This window comes from Nymphalis io, chromosome 19, assembly GCF_905147045.1.
Source record: "Nymphalis io chromosome 19, ilAglIoxx1.1, whole genome shotgun sequence".
Lineage (NCBI taxonomy): Eukaryota > Metazoa > Arthropoda > Insecta > Lepidoptera > Nymphalidae > Nymphalis > Nymphalis io.
Window position 1 is genome coordinate 8,352,909 of NC_065906.1, and position 27,696 is coordinate 8,380,604.

Consider the following 27,696-nt stretch of genomic DNA (forward strand, 5'->3'; position numbering starts at 1 on the left):
AGAAAGACTCTTCCTCAAAACTGCTCAAGACTCTTTCTCTTTCCTTTTGACATAAAAGTTTATAAATTCGCTGTAGTCATGTAAACATTTCGTATTTATGGACTAAAATAACCGCATATTTACAATATATTTATATTTCTCTACGATTGAGTTCTCTGAAAGGGTTAACTAATTAGCCACAAACCGGAGATTTCTTGGACAACACAACTATACTAATTAATCCAAAGCATTCATTATTCTAACTTTGTGGTGCACAACAAAGTAGGTATATTATTGGTAATGTATTTTGGTATAGTGCGAAAATTAAGTTCTTGTATTCATAGTAATTATTATTGTTAGGGAATCGTTCAAGTAGATAAATGCGCAGTAGCAGGACCCGTCTGGGTCGCAATAGATTCCTAATCAAAGATGCGGGCTGCACGAATCTTAGCAAATTAGTAGGGGAGCCGCCTTCGGTAACATAGGGTTGTCACTTAACATATTAATTATAAATTTAGTTAATGAATAACATAACTTTCGTCTGATTATAAGTAATATTCTTAATTTAGACTTATAATTATTATAATGTGATATAACCCTAAAGCAGCGCTACTCATCCTGCGGCCCTCAGGGCTTTTGTGGTTAGCCCACCTGGTGTTATTTTATTTTTAACTATTTTAAATTTCAAAAGGTTTTACTGCAGTGCTTTAAACGTCTGGATATTATAAAAAAATTTAAAATATATGCGATAAATTAATTCATAGTTGTTTAATCCAATTTGTAACAATCCCAAAACCTAAGAGAGCATTACTTAAATATTTTTTGTTTGCGGCCCGCGACACCTTGACTAACACGTGTTTGTATTACCTAATAAAAGGTTAGTATGGCTGCTAAGTATCAAGTATAAGTATTAAGTATCAACTGTAATAGTTATATAATATAACTCTAAAAAGCCTCATATAATGTTTTCATTTAGAGTATTAAAAGTTTTTCAATAAATATATATTTTTTTTATATATTAGATTAATTATTATTATAATTTAAATGAAATACACATTTTAGTCTTACGTTCTAATATAAAGTTCCGATGTAAATCAGGATTGGGTTAAAGGTGGAAAGTACATTCACTATTGCTAGTTTAATAATAAACGTATTCGTATAGAATATCAATTATTTATTATTATGACGTAACCTCTTTAAACGCTTTACTTTGATTGTCAACAATCAATGACGAATTATTTTTATTACTAAACAACATCAGCAAAAAAACTGAATTTCAAAATAAATAAATACAAATTGTTTTATTTTTAGTAGATATAAATATACATTGCTTAAAAACTATATATAATATTTTAAGCAAAGACTGTCATTGTATAATATTTTTATAACCAGCATGTTGAGTTAGCCTATAAGAGCATTCATGTCCTAATTAAATATATTAAATCAAATTGTTTTATTAAAAAAAAACATATATACTATTGACACAATATTGATAGAATTATCTATGCTGAATATTTTGACAGCCCTAGCAGGTGAAAGCCAAGGAGGTCGCATCAGGGCGTCTTGAGTGGACACAACCAACTTCCCTCTCAAAGAGCCCATCTATTATAAATGTTGCGATAACCACACACTCACATGATCATTTTATAGCAAAGCATATATATCTTTGAAAATTCTGTAATTTAATTGCAATATTTAAATAATATTTTTTCTAAGAAAAACAAATGTTCAAAATGATAACCCTTAACTCCACACATCTTTTGTTTAGGCCGACGATCAAATGGACCACCTGATGGTAAGTGGTTACCGCCGCATATAGACATTGGCGCTGTAAGAAATATTAACCATCCCTCACAAGTCGCCACCAACCTTGAGAAAAAAGATACTACGTCCCTAGTGCTTCTAGTTATACTAGCTCACCCTTTACACCGAAACACAACAATTCTAAGTACTGTTATTTGGTGGTTATATTATAAAAACAAAAAATATGTACCCGACATCTGGTGTCTAATAGAAAAACAAAAGCTATTTTATTAACCCTCTAGTATAGAGTTGCTGAAACTTTATAGCGCCATCTGTTAATGAATAGTAATAAGTCACAATATTAAGGATATGTTAAGTTTAAAATTTAATAGTATAATTAAGTATTTTAAAAATATATGTATATCTGAATATATTTCCACTAAAATAATTGATGTTTAATTTTTTTTTAAATTTAAACCTGTTTTTTTTAAACATCATTAGAATAAACAGCATATTCTAGAAATAAAAACAATTCTGTCAATACTTGACAGACGTTACGATAATGTTTTTATGTATTTTAAAATGAATAATAACTGTAAACCGAATATTTATGCTTGATAATAATTATAATATGTTTAGAAGTAACATAACGAGATCCGTAAGTATATAATAAATACATTTATTATAGTTGTTTGTTTGTATTAATTCAATTAAATTAACCAAATTTAACCATCCGAATTAAAACATTAACCATCAGAATTAAAATATTTCGAAATAATTACTTTTTAAATCACAATTTAATATAATATTAAATATATTTAATTTATTTAGCTTAAGAAGTAAGAAGTTTTTGCAACATATCAGTAATATGATACTTAACCGAATAATTAGCAAAAAATTAAAATATTTACGGAAGTTTTTCTTTATTAAATATTTTTGTAGATTTTCCGAGGCAAATCAATATGGAACTTATTTCAATACTTCACTACATTACAAAAACGAAAAACAATGACACATCTAACAAAGTAAGTACTTAGTTAAGAAATCATTATTATAAACGTAACTACCTCGTTGGTCTAGTATCTAGCTTATACTGTAGCCAGAGGTTTTGGGTTCAAATCCCGAATCGAGCTAATAAAACGCATAGAAATGCGCAAGCAATCCCAGCATTCAGATGGACCCCATTTTTTTTCCGACGTTGCTATCTCTCTTACCATCTCTAGCACGCTATATAGTTTTTCTCAATACCAAACATGAGATAAAAAGTAACGAAAAAGATGTAATTAAAAAAAATGAAATATATCAACAATTTAACAGTCATTCGAGAACTTTGAAGCTAGAATTCAATCATCTGAATTTAAGACGACAGTACATTCAAACGAGTTCAAAGCTCCGCGCCGTGGAAGACGTCAAGGCTCCTACGTTTCCAGACTCGATAACAAGCGGAGATGTTAAGTAAGTTTAAACGAAATCATTAAACACAATTTGTTAATTCGCAATGTTGAACACAATACATTGATTCATTCGATCTTAGGTATATTAATAACAGTCGTAAAAAATACGGTATATTTAGTTTATTTTATAAAAAAAATCCACATATAATTCGATTATTTGATAAGAGTTATGGTGAAAAGCGCAAAAAAATACCATTGTGTTATTTTTGTATTTTTCCATGCTATATTTGCATCTAATAGGATTTACTTCATTATTATTAATTAATTTTCGTGTGCTTAATTTATGATTATACTTCGTCTTACTTAACGGTGAAGGAAAACATCGTGAGGAAAACTTGCATGTGTCTAATTTCAAAATTAGAAATTGAAAATGAAATTCTGCCACATGTGTATTCCACCAACCCGCATTGGAGCAGCGTAGTACAGTAAACTCCAAACCTTTTCTTCAAAAAGGGAGAGGAGGCCTTAGCCCAGCAATGAGACATTCACAGGCTGTTACTGTGAAAATAAACTCAAATTATCCCTTTAATCCCTTAATTTTGGTCCTATTTAAGTTTTACAATAGACAATTATGTTTGACTATACATAGGTTAATAAAAAAGGAAGGTGATGCAGTAGCGGTAGATGAAGTGGTACTAGAAATAGAAACGGACAAAACAGCGCTTCCAGTGATGTCACCTGGAGACGGCAAAATTGTTAAAATGCTTGTTAAAGACGGACAATCTGTTAAATCGCAGCAAGTGCTATTTCAAGTATTTTTTTTTTGTTTTTTTTTATAGAATAAGAAGGCGGACGAGCATATGGGTCACCTGATGGTAAGTGGTCACCAACGTCCATAGACATTGGCATTGTAAGAAATGTTAACCATCGCTTACATCACCAATGCGCCATCAACCTTGGGAACTAAGATGTTATGTCCCTTGTGCCTGTAATTACACTGGTTCACTCACCCTTCAAACCAGAACTCAACAATACCAAGTACTGCTGATTTACGGTAGAATATCTGATGAGTGGGTGGTATCTACCCAGACGATCTTGCGCAAAGTTCTACCACCAGTAAAAAACATTTTTTAATATATTTTTTATAAGGAAAATTTTCATGCTTACGTAAAATATTTTTTCTAATCAAGCAGTATTCATGTTGACTTTGACTTTGAACTTAAGAAAAATAAATTATTTTATAGAAAACTGGGTAATCATATTCATACATATAAATACACATACATAGATACGAAAGTACATAAATATAGGTGATTTTAATATTCGTCATTTTTTTATAAATTAATCCTATAAGGCTAAAAGTATTTTTTAAAGGCTGAATTGCGCAACCACATTAACTTACCTTAGGTTGACGTGACTGGTGTAGCGCCTGCCAAAGCAGCAGCACATACAGCAGCCCCCGCAGCAGCGGCACCTGCACCTGCAAAAGCCCCTACAACAGCCGCACCTACTGCACCTGCCACAGTTGCAGCTAAACCAGCACAAGCTGCACCAATTGCAGCAGCTAAGCCCGCTGTACAAACAGCGGTTGTAAAGAAAGTTACACCACCAGCTGGTCCTACAGTATGTTGACTGACGTTATATTTTTTCTTATATTTGTAGTCTCCATATTTGCTCCACGATTTGTAATTTCATGATTTTTTTCATGAAAGATCTGTAAATTCCCAATCTATTCATTTAGAAGATTGACTTTCACAATTATCGATCTTCATTCAATTTTTGGCGAAGTAACAGTCTACAGCTGGACATAAGCGTTCTAGTGATATGACAAAGTTTAAATTTCAGTTTTCTGATTTAATAATATCATAAATTAACATTTTTTTCTATTTTAAGAAGAAAAATACAAAGTGTAAATATTGTAACTTAGGTCGCAGCGCAAAAAATTGGCGATCCAACTAAAGCGATATCAGGTACACGAACAGAACTTTCAGTGCCTATGAATAGGATGCGCAAGCGCATCTCTGAGAGGTTAAAGGAAGCTCAGAATACTACCGCTATGTTGACGACTTTTAACGAATGCGATATGAGGTATTAATAAACATTAAATAAACTCGTTTCCTTCTTTTATATAATATTTTCTTAAAAAGTTTACTTAGAAGCATTTTTATTACGTGACACTAAGTCTACCGTTTGTTTAATACATATTGTCTAAATAAATACTGTTTTTTTTTTGACCAATTTCGCGTGCTGTGTTAGAGAAAATATAGCGCACAAATATGTGCGCAAACAGACGAAATAACACTCCCTATTCCATCATTCTCATAACCCCATTGAACCGACTGCTTTATGTATTTTCCGGTGTAATCCAATTTCATAATTTTTGGACTGCCACTAAGAATTTATGGATATAAAACTCAGTTATTATTAGCTGACCCGGGGTGTGAACCCAAGACCTCGACCTGTGGCATTATAAGCTAGCTACTAGACGCAACGAGACAGTCAAACGCATTAACGGATAATAATTATAAATTCACAATTATTACAATACTAATGCAATAATAAACTATACGAATGGCTGCGCATTGTCAGCTTGAATGTAATAAATATCTATACAACTACGTACGTACTAATTATTAGTTATATGTTCCATGACTCCTACCCAAAAAAAAAAAAAAAATGAATACTTAATTATCAGCAAACTAATGGCATTCCGGAAAGCGAATCTTGATACATTTACAAAGAAATATGGCGTAAAGCTATCGTTTATGTCGCCGTTTTTAAAAGCATCAGCCAACGCTCTCATGGATCAACCGGTCATCAACGCAGTTATAATGGCCGATAACATTGTTTACAGGTAATGGGCGCGTAATGTTATTACTTCTAGAAAGATGGACAGGGCTTTTACACGGCCGCTTGTCCCACCCTTAGGCCTAACGACACCCCCAACCCCCCTACCCCCTGTTTCCGTTTTAATTCGATATTTGAAATATAATTTTAAATTAAATAGAACTACAATAAAAGTATGATTTTAATTTTTTTTAATAATATTTTTATGATCATTCGACCAGTAAAGCTTATCAAATAAAACCATTGTAATAAATAGAAATATTTTCTATAAGAAAGAGAACTTTTTGAAATCGACTAAGAAGTTTTTTTTGGCCAGTTTGTTTTTAATATACATTTTTTTAGAGATTATGTAGACGTATCAGTAGCAGTTGCGACACCAAAAGGCTTAGTAACGCCAGTAGTCCGGAACGTACAAACCATGGATTTCCCACAGATTGAACTAACGTTAGCTAATTTGGCGGCTAAGGCGAGAAAAGGTAAACTTAGTTTTATAAAGTTCCTCCTAAAAGTAATTATTAAATTTATATAATTTGATTTCAATTTTGAATGATAAAGAAAAAAGCAAATTACTGGTGGTAGGGCTACTGGTGGTAGGGCTTTGTGCAAGCTCGTCTGGGTAGGTACCACCCACTCATCAGATATTCTACAGCAAAACAGCAATACTTGATATTGTTGTGTTCCGGTTTGAAGGGTGAGTGAGCCAGTGTAATTACAGGCACAAGGGACATAAAATCTTAGTTCCCAAGGATGGCGGCGCATTGGCTATAAGCGATGGTTGACATTTCTTACAATGCCAATGTCTAAGAGCGTTTGGTGACCACTTACCATCAGGTGGCCCATATGCTCGTCCACCTTCCTATTCTATAAAAAAAAAAAAAACTTAATACATATTTTTCAAACTTAGATATACCGGTTTCGTAACATTCCTCATATTTCTATTTAAAAGTTCTACAACCTATAAAAATTAGGATAACTATAAGTTCTACATTTGAATAGTTTTATCGATCGATTGATATTCGACAAAAGAGTGTAATAAAATTTTACATATGCCTCATATAAATATATTATTCTTTTAATAATTCTGATCACGTTAACAAAAATAGCTACACAATGCTTTTGTCATTGTCTTAATAAGTTCATGCCAATTCAGTATTAAAACAACCCTAAAATATATATAGAGATATATACTAAGTATATAACTTGAGCTTATGTAAACGTGTATTTATAGTACTATTTGATACGCTTTAAATTATTTTTGTGATATGAGTTTATGGAGGTTCGTAAGACATTTGGTTCATTATTGGGGATACAAATCTTATTGTCACACTCAGAGATTTTACTATTAAACTCTGTACTAAGGAGTGCCTTAAGTAACGTTAATTGTAGTTACATAACTATATATACATCAATATCTGGAGTTTGAAAAGTTTGAAAATACGCTCGCACGGAATAAAGTTTTAAATTTTTAAAGGAACGCCTTCAGGGTGACATGTCTGATGCTAAAAATAGCATCCTATTCGAGCAGCCAATTTTCTATTTTCACACATTGTTAGCACGTTTACCAAAATAAACGACCCCATTTCTATGCATGTATAAGTTCCCCCCCCCCCCCTAAAATATTTTAATACTAAAATAAGTAATCGCAATGATTCTTTAGCTATTTTTTTTTTAATAACGTTATAGTATTACAAACCGATGATATTCTGCCTGAACAAGTCATCGATAATAATAAAAAAATATATATGTTCTATCTCGTTTTTGAATATTTCATTGAAAAAAACTATTTTAGACTAATAAAGACGTTTTTGACACATTTGGACTGGTCGACTGAAGTTATTTGGAGACAGATTTAAATCTGTTCCAAATAGATTTTTATAGGCGTTTATATTACATATTTTTCTCTTTTTTATACTTTTCTTTAGGTTTATTTGATTGTACTTCATTTGATTGATTGATTCGATCGTCAGAATATAATAAATTTTTATTGGTATATCTCGACTACTTATGGAACAACTGTATCCCTATGATGACCAGAAACGGTTTTAATAAAGATAATTATTTTCGATGACACATGATGTTAACAAAATATTTTAGTTATACGTGGTGGTTTTTAAATTTGCGATCATAGAAAATCTTTTAACTATGGACTGTTTGATTGAACATTTTTCAGACCCAGGCAACTTTACTAGTGGAATTCAATACTGCCTTCAATTTCGAATCCCATGTAGTAAAATGATCTATAAATGTGTATTGATTTAAGACATAAGGATTTTAAAACCGGCCCTTGGTTTGATTTGCATACACTTGTCTATAACTTTTTAAGTCTGTTCACAGCGCGCAGAAACGATGGTTGAAATTAGCCGATGTGACGTAGTAAATTTGGTCTTGGATACAATTTTTACTATTTTTAATAATATGGCATGGCATGGCAGCTATTACAGCAGCTCAAAATAAAAACTCGGTTATTTAAGAAACTAAGCTGAAACGGCACACAGTTTATAGAAAGCCCAGTTTTAGTGGTAGCTTTACGACTAATCGTCATTTAGAATCTCCTGGTTACCATTGGTTCAGATTGTACATTATATTTAAATATTCGGCAAGAATTCCATAATGATCTGTTTAACGAATTTAATCACATTGGAATATTAACTGATACATTATGACGATAAATACCTACTAGTTCAACGTATTTTATAATCGAGTCTTGTTAATAATATACCTCGTCATTGTATGATTTCTATATATGTAATATAATTTCTATAATCGGATTATAATATAAGTAACATCAAGTTAACGCTCGCAGGGAGTCTGTCGCCCGGTGACATGCAGGGCGGCACGTTCACGATCAGCAACGGCGGCGTATTCGGCTCGCTGCTCTCGATGCCGATCATCAACATGCCGCAGTCTGCGATACTGGGCATGCACGCGATTGTTCAGCGACCCGTCGCCGTACAGGGGAAGGTAGTAAAAATTGTACGCTGATTATTAACGATACGATGGGTTGTGTGAACGTAACCATTACCTCGACGGTACAAAGAGAGTCGCCTCGAGCTCCGTTTGTCGTATCTACGTCACATTGCAACGGTTACATGTATAGTTTTAGTTTTATCTTAGGTACAAATTTTGAACGACCATTTGATAACGATAAGTCTTAGTTACCTTTATCATTCCGAATGTACATACCCAGATTGGCTTAATTCACATCTTCAAAAAGGTTATAATTCATGGTGAAAATGTCTTTATTCGCACATAAAATCGCAAAAGTTATTAAAAAATTAAGATTCAGTACGTTTTACTAAACTATTTCAATGAGCAATTTTATATATACTTGCATTAGATACTACCGTAATAGAGATTATGTGCCACATAATTTCTCTTCATCGTTTAAGTTATAAGCCAACAGAGATTAGACGCGAGATACGCCCTCACAACAGTCTTTTGACCTATCAGTTGTAAGAGTTGAATTCGATTTTCGAGTTCACTTCGTTCGTTCCCGCCCCTCGCATTTAAATGCACTGCTACTATTGCAGAAATAGCTAATAGACATAGAGCAACCCTTTGTGCGAACTTATGGAACTCCCCTACTGGTTAATTAGACGAACACCTATGTTTTCATTGAAATAAAAAACTTACGCCGCATCAATTTAATATACAATTGTATGATGGAGATTGTCAAAAGTTAAGGATGTCATTGTTCATATTAGGTTTTGGTTCTGGATATGATAACTCTAGACTTCGTAAAATAGATGTAATATAAAGTCGAAGGTGTGATCTATACGGTCTAATGTACAATAACTGTAAATTGTGTTAATGGAATTTTATTGATAAATTTTATTTTACTTAGCCTAAATGTACTATACATTTCTTTAATTTAAGAAAATAGAGTTAACCTACATTTTCATACAAAATTTACAGGTAGAAATAAGACCAATGATGTATTTGGCACTATCATACGATCACAGACTAATCGATGGACGCGAGGCTGTTATGTTTCTACGAAAAGTTAAATCGGGTGTTGAAGATCCAACGTCAATTTTAGCGGGAATTTAAAAAAAGAAGTTGTAGTATGGTATTGTTTAACACCGGTAATCACAATCGTTTTCGAATTTAAATGCATTGGAATTACTTAGTTTGTAATTGTGGCTATAAATATTATATATTTTTCACAATTTGTATGTAACGCACAAACTTTATTTAATGCGAAGTAAAGCGTATTTAATGCAATTTACAAATAAGTTAATGTAGCATAGTTAAATAAACTTAAAAAACTAAATTGTAGTTTTCATTTAATATCCTTTTTAGATTGAGGTGCTCAATCCAATCCACGATCCACAATATTTTGAATAAGTAACATAAAAACACTCACTGCCGTCTACCCGAATCCGTACACAAACATATTTTGTCTGTATGCTTCACGACTCTGTTCCGAAGCGAAGAATACGAAACTAAAGAGCGAGAAGCTAATGGGGTTGGTAGCTATATATGGAATTTATTTTTATTTATTTCATTTACAAAACTTGATATAATTAGGTGGTACATACACGAACACGAAAAAATATAAAAAGTAATATTAAAAGGTATATTTTTGCACCCGACTTAAATTTAAAAAAGCAAAATATTCATTATTAAGTATACAACCAGAAACAAATGAGTCCCCAGTGAGCGCAGAACACTTTTACTCAGAGAGTGGAATGACGACTCCATAGTTTTTTTGAGAAAAATTTGCCTTAGCGACTTGCGCTCTCTATATTCCGCCCACTATAATTAGAGATAGAAGTTAGGGCGGGAATTTCGAACTATAGTGCATTTTATAGATCCTTTTTATTGCATTTTATGCACAAGCAAAGACAGTACAGTGCGTTTCTCGATCAACCGTCGGGACGGCACGGTAGTATGCGCAAGCGATCCCGTGACGTCCCCCGACAAGATGGAGTGCGTACCGCTGGTTTTTAGTGGGTATTCCGGCGCCTTCAGCGCCGGCGAGTCCCACATACCCCCCCACCTTATGTGGGGGAAACACATAAATGTGTTTTTCCAGCGAGAAAAAAAAAAAAAAAAAAAAAAAGTGCGTTTCTCGATAGTTTCCTACAAGATGGCCAATTTTTCCTCAGTCATTATATAGACATCTAACAACAAAACAGAATCACAAACAAAAAACACTGTACTTGTGCATAAAATACAAAAAATAGTCTGTAAAGAGTAGTCTAATAAAACAAAGATGAGAAGAGAAACAAGTGCTTTACTTTTTTATTTACCATGATAATAATTATAATTTATAAAATTACATATACTATTACTGATTTAACAATAATACATGAATTTGTTCACAAATCACAAGTATTTCTATGTAATGACATATAATGAATCATATATTTCAAACGTCGACAAACCTAGAACACAAATTAAACATGAAAAGAAAAATGAACAATCTATACACATTTAATTACTTCTCCCGACTAACTGATCCACCAACTAAACTTAAAATTAGACACGAAATCAAAAAAGAGACTATCTCAATACCGTGTCTATATCTCACAGGTACACATTTACCTTCACCAAAACACAGCCACAGAGGAGCCAGCTGGACTCAACGTTATCAATGTAATGTATAATAAAATAGAACTAGTAACTAGTTTATTAATTATAAATAGAATTTATTTAATACAAGATAAAATGAAACGGTGCGCAAGCGGTGGCAGACATTCTTATGACGTCACGATATACGTTAGTGCTGCCACACACATAATTATATATGAAAGGTATTTTCAAGAAAAATTTACTTTAAAAATCAATTAATAAGCTCATTATTATGGAGAATACAAGATTGTACGTTTTATGACAGCATTATATAAATGTGTATATTCATTTATTTTACTCTGATGTCGTTGTCTCATTCTTATTTACAAGGCCACCTGATAACTGTCCGTAGAACAAAGTCGAGAGGCCCTATCAGTGAGTGATCAAGTTAAATTGGTCATCTGTCACAATGTTACTGTCTGTGCCTGTGGACGAAATCCAAAACTAAGGTTAGGAATGGCCATCTCCTAAAAAACTTTGTCCCTTAAAAATAAATAAACCATAATTTTAAAATATGAAATAACTTTTATTTCATTTTAGTTTTTAAAGGAACAAAAATATTATTATAAGTTGTAAAAACCTGTCAAAATAAAAAAAAAACATTAATTTACATACCCTTCTCAAAATTCTGGTACAGTTGAAAAAAATATAATAAGTAACCTAAATCATGTAAGAAATATATTATTTCAAATATATTTCTTTTAAAGAATAAAATCAATTTGATTATATGTTTTGACATTTATTATTTATTTATCTGTTTAAATGTCATACAGAGTACAAAAGTAAATTGATCTAACTTGTTTGTTTTGTAGCAATAAGATTTAGTAAAAACATTAGAAATTAATATTGTATATATTAAGAGTGAAAAACTATTTCTATATTTCATATAATCGTGTTGTATTATGAAGTAATAGTGACATCATGAGGCGAGGTCATAATAGTATAGGCGGATGGCGCAATGAAAATCCGAGACATTATAGACCTCGGAACGACGGCAATCCGCATTTTAGATCCTCAAGAAGTTATGGCTTACTGGATCCACCAAGGTCTTATAATATTATTTGTATTCTTTACAATATTTATAGTTGTTAACGCTCAAATGATATGCACAGTAAACAGATTACCTACAACTTTATTTAAAAATATTAGTAGGTACACCAAGGCTTATTTTATAAGAAACAAAATGCAAACTAAATTTTTTACATCTATTTTTCTTAAATATAGGGTAAATATTATAGTTACTAAAATATATTACAGATTCCCGCCACCAAATTCAAGGTCAATGCGACCACAATTTCATTCTCGCTCAGAAAAATCTGATCGATCTGAATACCCAGAATGGAATAGATCCAGACGCAGTAGTGGATATCACAGATCACATCAACATGTTGATCGACCGATTATACCAATGCTACCACAAGGAAGGCATAATAATGATAATCACAAAAGCACATTCAAAGAAACTTCATCCTTTTATAAAGATATACGTGTTGATAATTTTCATGTAAATAGTATGGGGGATGTGGATCATCGTCAAATTCCCCAAATGAGGGATGCCTTTGTTCAACCAGTAACAACTTCCTGGCCAACAGAAGGTACTTTGCAGCAAGCCTGTAATAAAAATCAAGTGACAGAATCTGGTGAAGGTTCCAAACTTTCTGCAGAGTACACAGGCCATCGTCCACCTGCATCTGACCACTATGGCAGCAACCCTACTAATTTTTTTTCAGCTATCGATAACTCCCACACATTTAGTCGGTCAGTTGTTGATACTGTTGATTTAATTAGAAAAAGATTGCTGAATCGTAATGAACAACCACATTCATCTGAAAACTTTGACAATAACGAAAACAGTGGAAATGTTCAGACCAAACAAAGACAAAGAGAAAAATCATATACTTTAATAAGCAACCAACAAGACCCTCCAATTAAAAAGAAGTATCAAAGGCAGAAGACAAGTGATAAATCAAACTGTGCAAAAATTAAAAATAAAATTGTTCATCAACTATTTAAGATGGACAAAGGAAAAATTCATAAACTGATGGACAATCCAAACTCTTCAACAAAATTTGAATATGCAATCAGCAGTCTTATAACCGAGTCTCAGAATAGTTTTAACAGGCACTTAAGGTCTGCTGCAGAAAAATCTCTTTGTAGTTCAGGTGCTGAATTTATGCAAAATGATAATAATACAATATATGAGGACACGTTTATGAAACAGATGCAATGTATTCTAGATCCCCAAGACACTGTACTACTTGAAGATATTAAGCCAATTGTTTTGGCTGAACTCAGTAAAGTTTTGGAAATAGATGAATATGGACAAAACTATGATGTTGTTGAAGACGATAATACATATTCTCAACAAAACGAACAGCACTTTTTTAACACATATCGTAATAATGAATTTTCTCATGAGAACTATGATCATGATAAAGATAATGATCTTAATAATATACCAAATGTTGATAATATAAAGCCTGAAAACATTGACAACTGTAATGACAATAATTACAAAGCTTATGGAGATAATAAAGTTCAATATACAGACTCTAAAAAACTTTTTGAGAGACAATCAAGAAGGAAAAGTTATAGTGGAAATGAAGAGGGCTCTTTAAACTCAGACAATTATTTCTATAATCAATCTGTATCGGATAAATCTGCTGATGAAGATATCAGGCCTGAAGCACAACTTTTTGGTACAAGCTCTGATCATATTTCTGAAGATGATGATCCATTTGCTGAATTTGATAAACAATATCATGTTGCTGTAGATCATGATTTTATAGAACAAGATGATTTGTCAAATCCTACAAATGCCAGAAACTCGTGCAATGCAAATTTAATAACAATTAAAACGGAAATCGAATCTAAAACACAGGAAAAAGATTTAGATTACTTAACAGAGGGAGTAAGCAATCAGTTGCGGGATATGTTTAAGTTCACACATACAATAAATAAAACCTGTGAGTCTCAAGAATTAAGAGAAAGTGACAATTTTCAATATAAACAAGAAAATTTAAATAATAATGTATGTACACAGAAAAGTAACATACTGGTTAGTTGTGCAAAGGAAAGTAATAATGAAAAACCTAAGCATGACTCAAAAGAAATGACTAAAGAAAATGAAAACATAGATCATCCTACCCCTGTATTAAAGTCTGCAATGGCATCTAATTCTCGCAAAAGATCAATAGATCAAAGACCATCACATCGTAAAGAAAAACGAAAGAAAGTTGAATCATGCCAATCAGAATCGAATAAGCAAATTTTAAATAAAAATATTATAATAAATGTGAACGATTGTGCTTCAAAGACATCAGATAATTGTGAAACTTCAAAATCAATATTTAATTTATTTTTTTCAAAAGAAGATAATAAAACTACAACGAAAGAAAACAAGAAAGTCGGCTCGAATGATAAAAACTACACTGAAAAACATGTCAAGAGAAAAGAAACGCCAAAAAAAGCAACTGAAAGGGATGCCAAAGTCAGAAAGGACTCAACATCAAGTCAAGTAACAAGTCCAAATGAAAACAACTCCATTAATATCAGTCCAGTTCTAAACAAGCCCGAGGCAAAAACAACACTAAAGACCATAGATATGTTTACTGAGCAGCCACGGAAAGTTAATGTTCATCACGCTCATAGAAATACTGCTCATACTCCAGTTGTGCCTAAAATTCACACTGAAAATTGTACTAAAACAAAGGTCCCTATTGCTCACCAAGTAATTAAGAAACATGTTGCAGTACAGGCTATTAAGAAACTTAATGCAAAAGAAACTCAAACAGATATAAAAAAATTTGCTGTTAAAGCAATACAAACTGATTTTATAGTTCCTGAGAGATTAGGAATTAGAGCAACTGATGCTTTTGAAAGAATGAAAGAAATTGATTTAGAGATACAAGTTTTGCTACAAGAAAAATTTAAACTATATAATTCAATTGAAACCAAAGATTCTGGTACAAAATCTTTGCAAACATTAGGTATGACAGTATTAAACGTAGACCACTTTGATGGTGAAGAAATTATTACAACAGATGAAGTTTTAACTGAAGATGCAATTGTAGACGATTTCACAAATATACCTGTTGAAGAACTTGAACAATTAGCACTAGAGACCGTGCAAGAAAATCAAATTGATACTCCAAAAGTTGAAAGAAGGAATAGACGTCGTAAAATCTCTTACCAAGATTCTATCCACTCAGAGAGTCCAACAACAGTTGGTAAAAGAAAAAATAAAAAAGCCAAATCACCAAACATATCTCTGATAGAACAAATTATTACAGATGATAGACCCCTCGAAGACATCATATCTTTAGACGATCTAGAAGTTCCTCAAACAGCTAAAAGTAAGACACATAAAACAAGGCAAACAGCAAAGACGAAAAAGTTTGGAAGGCCTAAAATAGTAAAGTCTAACGCACCAAAAATTGAAATGAAGGAATGTTCTGTAGTTTTAGTAAGAACGGATTTAAGTCAGTACCTTAAACTAGCAGAACAGTCAGAACCTGAAAAGCCTTATGAGATTATCACCGAAGACTTATTTGAAGAGATAGATCAAAGAGAAATAGTTCAACTTGAAGATAATATTGTTGATGAATCGGTTGTAAATCATATACAGATCGATATGTTAGATGTATCTGAAGATATAGTTGTCGGTGATGATTGTGAAGTAAAATGTATAGACGATAAAGAAATAGTTGAAAATATATCAGTGCCAATCAGCGAAGAAATCATATTAGACAATAGTCAATCATCAATGGAGGAAGTCACAACACCTGCTATGTGTCAAGGAGGCGAATGCAAAATGTATGATTATTCAGCTGACGAGAATCTGCGTCGTGACTCCGTCGTCGTAACAGGCAATGGCGATGCTGTTCTTGCAATTGAGGTAGGTCTTTTGATAGTTATAATATCATGGTATACGAAAAGCTAAACCTGGTCTGTACCTTTAGCACAAGCACCTTAATGATTCCATTACTATTTATTATAACAAGTAAACATTAATATAAGTATTATAAATGCAATTTTAACACAACCATCTGTTAAGATGCGTTCTATTTCACTAACCTTGCAGTAAATAGTTGAATTGAAATGATTTTATTTACAGTGTGTTGAGAACAATTTCTTAGCTGCATGTCTGGATGGTAATGTTTACTATTTCAACCACGAGGGGCAACTTATAACGACATTGCGAGGGTCGAACCTTGCAGTGACGTGCTTAACCATTGTTAAGGAGAAATATGGAACCACAGTGTATACAGGTTCCTTGGATTCCAGGATACGTTATTACGATCTTGAGGTACAGTCAGCAATTGCATTTTTTTTTTCTAATTTAAATTTTATTTAAGAAGACATATTATTTCATAAAATATGTTCTATATTAGATAATTAAAAGCGAGGAATCAAACTTCTTTGCTTTTCATAAAGAACACGGAGAGTTTATAATTCCGCATACTAGAAGAGCCCTTCTCTCGTCAACCAAAGAAATATATCAAGTAGAAATTTCTCTTCGGTACCATCGAAATTGGAAACCCATTAAAAGTATTTACGTTTTGAGGCTATGACGTCACGCCAAGCCCAAAAAGGGTACATCGTCCTAAGAATTTTAATGTCTTAATTAGCCGGAAAGATGTTGAAACAAATATAAATTGTTTGAGATTGTGGTAAAAAGGATTTCCACACTCACTGATGTCACGTTTATGACTGAGAGAATCCATATAAGAAGAATTTAAATAAACAAAGTTTTAATACTTTTGCAACACAAAACTCCGGTTCACAGAACAAATGTTTCGATGGTGATTACTCCGTAGCGACTTTAAGTTTAAAAAGGATGAAAACTTTCATCATAATAAAAATGGAGGTTATTTCGACCCATTTTAAAGGAAAAAACCAAAAATATGTTTCGAAGGGGATATAAATTGAATTTCTTGATTAACTAAATGTGGTGAGATCAGCTCAGCAGGTGACATTAAAAAGGAAGCCGGTTTCATTATTTTATTCCATTATCCGGTTTTTTTGTCCTCTGCTCCACGAAAATCCACGTTTTGTTTTGTTTTATTGTGGTCGTGCACTTTTAACTCCATGAATAAACTGTTAAATGAATATTTTTAGTTAAAAAGTTGATTCTTGATTAAAGGCATTTCTTTTTTTTTTCAGACTGGTATAGAAAAAGGCCCTGAATGCAATGTCTTAAGCCCAATCCAAACAATGGATCGGGCATGGGACACTGTGTTCGTTGGTACAAGGACTGGTTTTGTGCTACAATTTGAGTGCAAAGTAAGTATTGTTCCTCGATGCTTATATTTTTAGTATCAAAATGTAATGAACATGTAAACGTAACGTAAAACGTAACAGCCTGTGAATGTCCCACTGCTGGGCTAAAGGCCTCCTCTCCTCTTTTTGAAGAAATGAATGAAAGAAATGAACATGTGTATAGCTGTTATTAAAATAACCAATCGATTTCATCACAAACAAAAATGATTTAAGTAATAACGACTTTTAAATACACTTATAAAACAACTATACAAGACCAGGGGTGGATTTAATACTCTGGTTGCCCTAGGCCGGTGGATGTTTGTCGCTTTTCTACTAGTTGATTTTTTTAATAATCGTACTCCTATATATGGGTAAAATTTTATGCAACATACTATATATTATATATTATACATATTTTAGTTTTCATATGTTGTTTATGTTTGTTGTGTGGTTTCACAGAGGACGTGACTTCTAAAAAAATATGTCACCAAGTTTTGCCGCCATATAGAGAAATATCTCCCTGTACTAGAATCTAGAACTATATGTTAATATTATATGGTGAACCTATTTTGTTATATTTTTTTCATATAAATAAATACGCGAGTCGTGATATCCAGGTATTTAGAAGTTGAGAATCTAAACCGATGATTACGAGTTCGAATCCAGGAAAGTTACACTGAATTTTTATGTGCTTAATTCGTGTTGATAATTCATTTTGTGCTCAGCGGTGAAGGAAAACATCGAGAGGAAACCTGCGAGTTGGTGGATGAAAATCTACCTATTCCTCAAAAAGAAGAGGAGTCCTTTGTTGGGCAATGGGACATTAAAAGGCCGTTACTTTACTTTTCCATATATAACGCAAATAGCAAATACGCGTTTTTTCGTTCACTCATCTATTTTTAGATACATCAAAGGAGTAAATGAGTTGTTTGTGGCTCTCTGAGGTCTTCTTTTTTATAATATAGATACCGGCAGATATTATATATTTATTTCTTAACTTATTGCTGTTTTAATTTCAGAACAACATGCTTATACCAGTTAGCTCGGTAAAGTTCTCCGACCAATCAATCTTGGCCTTACGAGCAATGAAGGAAGGTCCTCGTAAGGTACTCCTAGTGGCAGCAAGGTCGGAGAATGTAACAATAAAGGATGCACAGACCGGCTTGCTGCTGAGGACACTTGATGGCCCCAAAATGACCGTGTACAGCTTGCTTTATGAAGATGGAAAAGTGTATTCTGGGACCAGTAGTCATCAGATACATGTCTTTGATTATACGGTAAGCTTAATGATTTATATTCATTATTAATTTTTTATTACTTTAAATATTTACATATTCAATTTTATTATATATTTTTTTACTATCTATGTTTATAGAAATGTAATTATAAGTAATGTAAAAATGTTCTAAAAATATTGATACTGTACCTGCATGTTGTGGCTGCTTGAAGAGTCACTATATATTAAGTCAATGTGTTTTTATTGTTACATGTATAAGTGTAGTGTCTTCTGATTGTTCTTAATGAATAAATAATAAATTAAAAATGTCATCTTCACGTATCACCAACTAGAGGTGTCTAACGTTGAAATTTATGTTAATTGAAATAATTCATAATTAAAGAAAAATACTAGTTTCGTTAATAAAATAATTATTTTTGAATTATTAATATAATTAAAAAGATATATAATTATTACAGCAATTAATTGAATAGTAGGAATAGGGTAGGGAAGAGAGCGTCATGCCGTCCGCTGTTACAGCATACGATCTTACCCTAGTGCCAAATAGATGTTTCATACTAAAATAGTTTTTTGAATTGATGGGTATAATAGATATAAATATGTATGTTGGGATCGTTTTTTTGGCTGTCGTGGTTTTAAGAGTGAGAGAGAATTACGTAGTTGGTGACCCATGGACCGTGTAAAGAGTACAGTGCCAAATATTATGATGAATAAAAAGTCTACAAATATTATAAAAGATATGTCCATCCGAAATGGCTTTTTTATTTTAAAGCATTCTACGCCTAACACCTTACGTTTCATTGTCTCTGCCTGCAGATGTTATATTTTTAAACCATATATAAAAAAATATATTAAAGCTCACAGCTGAGTTTCTTACCTACTCTGTTTGTAAGAAAAATCCTTCATAATTAGAGTAGTTTTTTGAGATTATTTATTTATCTTTTATCACCAGAGTGGCAGCCATGTCGGTACTCACGAAGGCGGCAAAGGTGCTGTTTGCTTACGAGCCACTGGGGGCCTCCTATTCGCGGGCTGCTACGACGGCTGCGTGTACGTGTATCGCGAAGGAGAAGGACAACCCTTTGCTCAGATACGAGGACCCAGTTTAATGCTTCTATCACTCGCTGTAGTTGGCAGTAAGGTGGGTCACAAATAAGAATTTATGGATATTATTACTTACATTATTTACTTAAATTTTCCCTATATGCTTGGTGCTGGTCCAGTGTTTTACATTGCAAGAAAAGCTTTTGCTCTGTTGCCAATGTCAATAAAGAATGTGCTTTAAAAAAACTTATATGGACGGCTCCACTAACAACCTATGGATGTCTATGTAGAGATCTATTTACCTACACTGGAATCACCAAGTACATAATTAATTCTGTTTATTGCATAGGCACTGCCTAAATATAATTTATATTACCAGAATAGACATTACTGGGCTCTTTATGAATATGACGTTTTAAATATAACTTGATCAAATGTGTTTTTTAAATTTTAATGCAATAACTATATAAGTAAATACAATTAACGCTTGGAGGTATATTGCACTAGAATATTTATATTTTGTTACAACTAATTTACATGTTAATTTTTTTTTATTACAGATAATAGCCGGCTACAAAGACAGAAGTTTGTACATATGGAAAATACCTCTTTGTATATTACAAGAAATGATACTTTAATTTTCTACCAATTTGTTTAGATTACGCACCACTATGTTTTGTAGTTACATATTCATTAATTTTTTAGCCGTAAAAATGTATATACTAAAAATAAAAGAATTTAAATGGATTATTAATTTTATTTGTTTTTATTTCAAGTCAAAATCAGAATGGAAAAAATTGATTCTTCAGGTAAAATGGATTGTATGATGTCTTGACTGATTTCGCGCATGTCGGCCATTTTCATGCAAAACTAGCCAACTGCACGAAACATTATACTAAAAAAGTGTGTGCGCAAAAATATGTGCACGCTTTGTCCGATGAGACAACATATCCGTGACGACTGCAAAATGTTTAGGAACCATAAAGCTTTTCAAAACAGCACGGGAGTGTTACTGAGTATTTCTCGATTAAAAAAACATTTTTTATTCACACGCTCCGGGGTATGAGTCCTAGACCTCGAGATCGACCTTATATGCTAGCCACAAGACCAACAACGCAGTTAACACGAGAGATCATGTGAAAAATTTTAAAACTAATCATGTTACCTTATCTTTTGTGACAAAATGTCCAGACTTTTAAAGGAGATTACATTAACACTTAATTTTTATTTTAACACTTGTGTAAATGTAAGTGTATTATTATCAGAAAGGATGATATCTCCTTGAGAACGTAATTATATATCGTGCTTAATATGCCTTCGTTATTGTTATTTTAATAGTTATGAATACCTAAAAATAGGTTTTAAATAATTTAAGGCAATACAAAGAAGAGAAAAGTAATTTAAAAAAATGTATAATAAGCCGATAAAAATATATTATTTAAAACAAACTATAATGAACCAAGTACTCCGACGTGTACAATCAGTTAAGCTATCATTTCAAAATACTAATTTTAACAAAATAATAATTTAGTTTTGTTAATTTGATGTCATATTATAAAACATAATTAAAATAGTTAATATTAAACAAAAAAAAATTATTACGCGTTACATATCTGTATCGTTATTTCAGAACGTATTTTATTTTTGCCAAGTGGCACTCCTGCCCTAAAGTGAATTTCTGACTTACGTCAGTGTGGGTGTCTCAGTGTCGGCGGCCATTATTCTACGTATAATATTATATTTTTTGTTTTGCGCTGCACTATATTCGAAACAAAGAACTTAATTATATTCAATATACACTTGTACATAATCATTTTGGGTCGAATAAAATTATAGTACAAAATGAATCCAGAATAGTAAGTATTTTTTTTACTGTGATATGTGAAACAAGGATGGGCAAAATTTCGTTTCATCCTTAACATGTGAATTTAGAGAAATCTAATCTTATTTCCTGTCTATAACAACAGCTATAACAAAGCCTTAAATTAAGTTTATCAATCGCTACTATTATTTTATAATAAAAAAACGAATGGTGACTCATTATGTTCATAGTACCAACAAAATCGAAACGTAATCATGGAAATCTGTGTGAAGGGTGTACAAATGTTTTTTTTTTAATTTGACTTCCGTCTTTCTTACAATATTTTATTAAGCAAGTAATTGCTTTTAAAGCGTAACGCGTTACATTTTCTTTGTTTCCCGAGACAAAGATACGCCTCCCTGACTAGGTCGCAGATCTCTGTGCGTGTTTATCATTTAGTTTTTTATTGACGTCGTTCTCTAGCAGCAGGTGCAATAAAAGTACGTATCATTGTTTTCAGCGATTACCTGTTCAAACTTCTCTTGATTGGTGACTCTGGTGTGGGAAAGTCCTGTCTCCTTCTCAGATTCGCTGATGACACTTACACAGAAAGCTACATCAGTACTATCGGAGTGGACTTCAAAATTAGAACCTTAGATTTAGATGGAAAGACAATAAAGTTACAAATATGGGACACAGCAGGACAAGAGAGATTTAGAACAATTACTTCATCATACTACAGAGGAGCACACGGAATCATCATTGTTTACGATTGCACAGACCAGGTAAGTGCTCTTATATAAACAAAACATAAAAAAAAAAAAATTCATATGTCAGTAAACAAAACAATGAATGGAAGCTTAAACAATGCAAATATTTTATTAAGAGTAAATAAGTCAAATTATTAGTATCTGAATCCATATAAACCATACAATCATATTAATTTTTTGATATCAATCTTACTATTTTTTTTAAAGAAATGGTACATCAATTTAATTAATAAAACAAATAAAACTTTAAATACTATTACTATTATTGACTACTTATATCTATATACGACTAGTATTAACTTATAGTACTTATGATAGTGATCAACCTTAAGTGCTCACACATAAATGACCAATCACCCAAACACCTTACCTTTAAAACTCAGTAAAAAATATATCTGTCATACAAATAAAAATCATAATGACAGATAACTCCATAAAACTGTAATACTTTATAGAATTATTTTAATCCGCCCGTAACAGCTTGTGAATGTCCCACTGCTGGGCTAAAGGCCTTCTCTCCCTTTTTTGAGGAGAAGGTTTGGAGCTTATTATACCATGCTGCTCCTGTGCGGGTTGGTGGAATACACATGCGGCAGAATATCAGTGATATTAGACACTTGCAGGCTCTTTACGATGTTTTCCTTTACCGTAAAGAACAAAATGAATTATAATCACAAATTAAGGACATGAAAATTCAATGGGTCTTGCCCTGGTTTAAACCCATGATCATCGGTTAAGATTCACACATTCTTACCACTGGGCCATCTCGGCTTATTTTAATATCTTATTAAAATTCGTCTGATATAAAATTAAAATACTGACTTCTTTACTTGGCTTCTTACCAAATTAGCAGAAGTGTCCTAAGTAAGAATTTATAACGTATAGTGAGTCACAAAACTACTGACAAACATGATTATGTTAATTAGGCAATGATAGCACATTGTGTATTTGTTAAATGATAATTATCAATTTTATCAACTGTAAAAAATATAGTTCATCAAAGTTGTTTAATGATTTGTGTTTAATCCATTTTTGAGTTTATCTTGTCTACTTGAGAAATGTTTGAGGGTGTATATTGTTAGTTCTTATCTATTTACAATAATTAAAATTAAATACTGAAGTTTAATAATTTCGCTAGGACTCATTCAGCAATGTGAAACAGTGGCTGGAGGAGATTGACCGTTATGCATGTGATAATGTGAACAAACTGCTTGTTGGCAATAAGTGTGACCTCACTACAAAGAAAGTTGTTGACTATACTACAGCCAAGGTAAGTTATAAAACATATAAATATTATTAACAAAACACTAAGCAACTGCTTTTTTTTTACAAAATAGTTAGGGTAATAGGCAATTGAGCACATTGATTGTAAGTGGTCACCATCGCCAATACACCACAAACCTTGACAACTAAGATGTCTGTGATGATTGTGCCTGTAGTTAGACTGGCTCACTCACGCTTTAAAATGGAACACAACAATACTAAGCATTGCTATTTAGTGGTAGAATATCTGATGAGTGGGTGGTACCTACCCGAACGGACTTACACAAAGCTCTGCCCTGCACATATTTTTCAGAGCTACATAACCAATTTTTGTGATTTAATCAATCAATCTTAACATGTCTAAAGTTTTTACTATATTGAATTTTAAGATATCATTTTTATATAGACCAAGATATAGAACTACCTGACAACTTTGTAGCAGTTGCTGATGTCATAATACATTTGTTCTAAATTTCAGTTTCAACTGTGCATAGATAATCAGTCAGCACAAATAACTTAATAAGTATATATACTCAAATTATGTTTAATAAAAGTCTGTTTATTAAAAATGAATTCAATATTATGTCATCTAAATATTAATTCTTTATGCAAATTATACTAACACTTAAACTTAAATGAAATCTTAGTAAAATATAGTAATAAATGAACTTCGCTCTTGTATTCGAGTCTGTATTAAGATAAGAAATGATATGACTCAGTCGGTTATATATTACATTGCATATTAATTAAAATTAGTCTCATTGTTATTACAAGAGTTCATTTACACCTTTAATTGAACTTGAAATATTTATTACTTGATTTATTGTAAGTTACCTATTAGCATATATTAAATTATAATAATGAAATATATTGTGTTTTGTATAATTGTTATTTATGCCTCGGTAACATGTTTTTCTGAACTATATCGTCTTATTTATTTAGTTATCTTGTTGTAGTTATGTTAGGGGATTTTTTAGAACTATTTTAAAGCTGTGTATAAATAATATGTTCTGTCCACACTAAAAGGTGGATATTTTCTCTTAAAAATAAAATTTCATTACATTCGGTCGTACTTGTATATACCAAGTATTTATAGTTAGTTTGTAGTTAATGTAATTACGGGCACAAGGGCCACAATAGTATAGATGCAATGGTTCGCAGCGAGTTGGCAATGTATTATCTTTCCTCTTTGATAACTTCTAATAAAAAATATCTTTTCTTTTTGTTAAAAAGAAAAGTTATTTTTTTATATATAGTTAACGTAAAATATGAAAAATAAAAAGTTTACAATTAACGACGAAAGTAATTATTGTTAAACAAAACAATGCAAAAAACCAATAAACACTTAAATTTCCAACTAGCTACATAGATTTAACTGCTAGTAATCTTTTCATCTAATCCGAAGCTAATCTGTTTCTATAAATTATTTAACTTTATTGACACAGAATAACCTACTAGACATATCCATTATAAAGATATTACTATGTAAATTACATCAAGTAATTATAAAAGTCTATATAAAAACTAGCTATCTCGTATGAAATAATGTACTGCGCAATTTGTATTGCTTTGTTATAATATAATCTACAAGAAACATCAAACATGACCACATTGCAGCACATTAGCATTTTAAGATATATGACAATACACACAAAATACTGAGATACACACGACATATCCCCAGCAATACGCGGAGCAGCTCGGCATACCGTTCCTCGAGACGTCGGCGAAGAACTCGACGAACGTGGAGCAGGCGTTCATGACGATGGCGGCCGAGATCAAGTCGCGCGTGGGCCCGCCCTCGGCCGGCGCCGCGCCGCAGGGCGCCGCCGTCAAGATCGACCAGGGCCGTCCCATCGACACTGGCAAGTCTTCCTGCTGCTGAACGCGCCACTCACGGTACGCCTCCCTCTGTGCGACTCGGTGTCGGTGGAGGCCTCCCCGACCCCTCTAGGTGTACGGTCCGCAGCTACATGATCTCGTGTGTTCGCAGGGTGGCGGCAAGTTGCAGATCGAGAGACGAGCGCGGGTCGCTACACCCAGCTGTTGAAATGCAATTACCACAAAAAATTTCATGATCGCATCTTTATAATTAATTATAAATAATAAATAAAAGTTATATATAGTTCCGAGTGCCGTTGGTCTCGTAATGTAACACCGTAAGCTGACTCCTTTTAAGTTGCTATTGTCCGGTATATCGTTAGTTAAAACGGAACGAGGTGAAATGGATGGGTGTATGTTTATACATGTTTATATATAATGAATATTGTAGGTTAATTTCGTGCTGTATTCCAAAATATGATGCAGATTTAAAATTGATATGATCACGGTCAGAGGTCAAAGTATATAAGTATGTTTGTAATATCAAGTTTGAGACGAAAGCCTTGTACTATCGTAAGATATATACTTAAGGATAGCTCAACTGGTAGATTTATTATTAATTATTTACAATATCTCGCAGAAATAGTTATCACAGTGCACATAGTTTATCTGGCTAAGCAACCGGTTGAGCTGCCACCGTGCTGTTACAAATATCATGATTAAATACAACGTCATGTGTCTCGTGTAAATCTAACTCATGGTCCCTCGGAAGTTGTCCATTAAGTATATAGGATAATTTTATTTAATCTGCTTTACTTGCGTTTTTAATTCTGAACTTCACAGAGGTACTAATATTTTAATAATGTCTGCACTGGGTGTTATTCCATATTAATGTATTTATCATTCGCGTTGCGTACTGGGGTTGTGCTGTTTTCGAAATTTTGTGTTAGATATTCTCATTTTAAAAACACTTAGTATATTTTAACACAAAATTGTAGATATAGCAACTTTGCCTTAGGGAAATTAGACAGATGTATAGTAAACCTACGTAGCCATCGATTACACTCATGCGGGAACATAGTATTAATTAAAAGACATATTCATATACTGATATCACTGGAATAATGTGTAAATTTTAATAATATATATCACTAAGTGTTTTAAATATTGATCAAATGATATAAAATGCTAAGGTTGAAACAAATTTATGGGAGGCTTGGGTATTTAAACTTCATTGAACATATTGGATCTAATAATAAAAAAGGATCTTTAATCTGTGCTCTCCTAGCTCAACTACAAGTCGCTAAGGAAATATATTAATTAAAGTTGCATATTTTGTTTAACTCTGTTTTACTTGTAACTATTTAAAAAAAAATGTGAAATTGGTTCTAATAATGTGTTCCAAGCCTAAAATCCCTTATTAAGTATTAAGCAATGATTGATTATATTATATAAATGAGATTGATATTTAAAACATTAAGCAAATAAATTATTTTATTGTTTCCAACTTATAATAGAACTTACTCAAGTATGTCGTTATTTTTGTACTATTATGTGAAAAGTTAAGTTTACTTAATCGATCCGCTAACCCACTGTAATTCTGTATGAGGGTTTCTTAGAAATTAAAACAGTATGCTATTTAAAGATGTTTTATTTAATCCTTTTATACCAATAGCTCCTTTCTAATTAATAAAACTATTTATACATTTTTAATATTTACTTATAGGAAATTGTTAATACTTAGTAGATATCTGAAAATATTTGAGGTTTTCCTTTATTTCCTTGGAATTTTTAAAAACTACGTATCATGATTGATGTGATATGAGGTTAGGAAGTGGAGTTTTGCGATAAGGAAGGTGAAGTTTAGACGGCTATCAAAATATATTGGAGTTGAGATCTTCATACAGCGAAGGTAAAAGTTACTTGAGAAAAGAAAATTATATTTATTTTCGGTAA

At 32.2% G+C, this 27,696-nt stretch overlaps 3 protein-coding genes across 3 annotated transcripts; all 3 read left to right on the plus strand.

The window, feature by feature from the left end:
- The first annotated feature begins 2,730 nt into the window (after positions 1-2,730).
- LOC126776183 (dihydrolipoyllysine-residue succinyltransferase component of 2-oxoglutarate dehydrogenase complex, mitochondrial-like) lies at positions 2,731-10,013 on the plus strand. The gene is made up of 9 exons (XM_050498484.1): positions 2,731-2,747; positions 3,040-3,177; positions 3,766-3,928; positions 4,524-4,739; positions 5,044-5,204; positions 5,812-5,970; positions 6,306-6,439; positions 8,767-8,924; positions 9,879-10,013. Exons 1-9 carry the CDS (start codon positions 2,731-2,733, stop codon positions 10,011-10,013), a joined length of 1,281 nt encoding a protein of 426 aa, XP_050354441.1.
- A 2,314-nt stretch (positions 10,014-12,327) lies between these two features.
- Positions 12,328-20,837, plus strand: LOC126775930 (repetitive organellar protein). The gene is made up of 7 exons (XM_050498112.1): positions 12,328-12,586; positions 12,798-16,437; positions 16,657-16,848; positions 17,706-17,825; positions 18,824-19,081; positions 19,994-20,182; positions 20,646-20,837. Exons 1-7 carry the CDS (start codon positions 12,462-12,464, stop codon positions 20,721-20,723), a joined length of 4,602 nt encoding a protein of 1,533 aa, XP_050354069.1. The 5' UTR covers positions 12,328-12,461; the 3' UTR covers positions 20,724-20,837.
- A 918-nt stretch (positions 20,838-21,755) lies between these two features.
- LOC126776025 (ras-related protein Rab-1A) lies at positions 21,756-26,972 on the plus strand. Its single transcript, XM_050498279.1, has 5 exons — positions 21,756-21,941; positions 22,407-22,671; positions 23,795-23,926; positions 25,604-25,818; positions 25,913-26,972. The coding sequence occupies exons 1-4, from the start codon at positions 21,928-21,930 to the stop codon at positions 25,802-25,804; spliced, it is 612 nt and encodes a 203-aa protein (XP_050354236.1). The 5' UTR covers positions 21,756-21,927; the 3' UTR covers positions 25,805-25,818; positions 25,913-26,972.
- Positions 26,973-27,696: the final 724 nt, after the last annotated feature.

Bases quoted from the DNA above. Each gene is read 5' to 3' on its own strand.
- LOC126776025 (XM_050498279.1), top strand. The intron at 22,672-23,794 runs GTAAGTGCTCTT...TAATTTCGCTAG, and splicing joins TTTACGATTGCACAGACCAG to GACTCATTCAGCAATGTGAA. The intron at 23,927-25,603 runs GTAAGTTATAAA...ACATATCCCCAG, and splicing joins TTGACTATACTACAGCCAAG to CAATACGCGGAGCAGCTCGG.
- LOC126775930 (XM_050498112.1), top strand. From the start codon at position 12,462: ATGAGGCGAGGTCATAATAGTATAGGCGGATGGCGCAATGAAAATCCG. The intron at 16,849-17,705 runs GTACAGTCAGCA...TTTTTTTTTCAG, and splicing joins TACGTTATTACGATCTTGAG to ACTGGTATAGAAAAAGGCCC. The intron at 19,082-19,993 runs GTAAGCTTAATG...TTTTATCACCAG, and splicing joins TACATGTCTTTGATTATACG to AGTGGCAGCCATGTCGGTAC.
- LOC126776183 (XM_050498484.1), top strand. The intron at 5,205-5,811 runs GTATTAATAAAC...CTTAATTATCAG, and splicing joins TTTAACGAATGCGATATGAG to CAAACTAATGGCATTCCGGA. The intron at 6,440-8,766 runs GTAAACTTAGTT...TAACGCTCGCAG, and splicing joins GGCGGCTAAGGCGAGAAAAG to GGAGTCTGTCGCCCGGTGAC.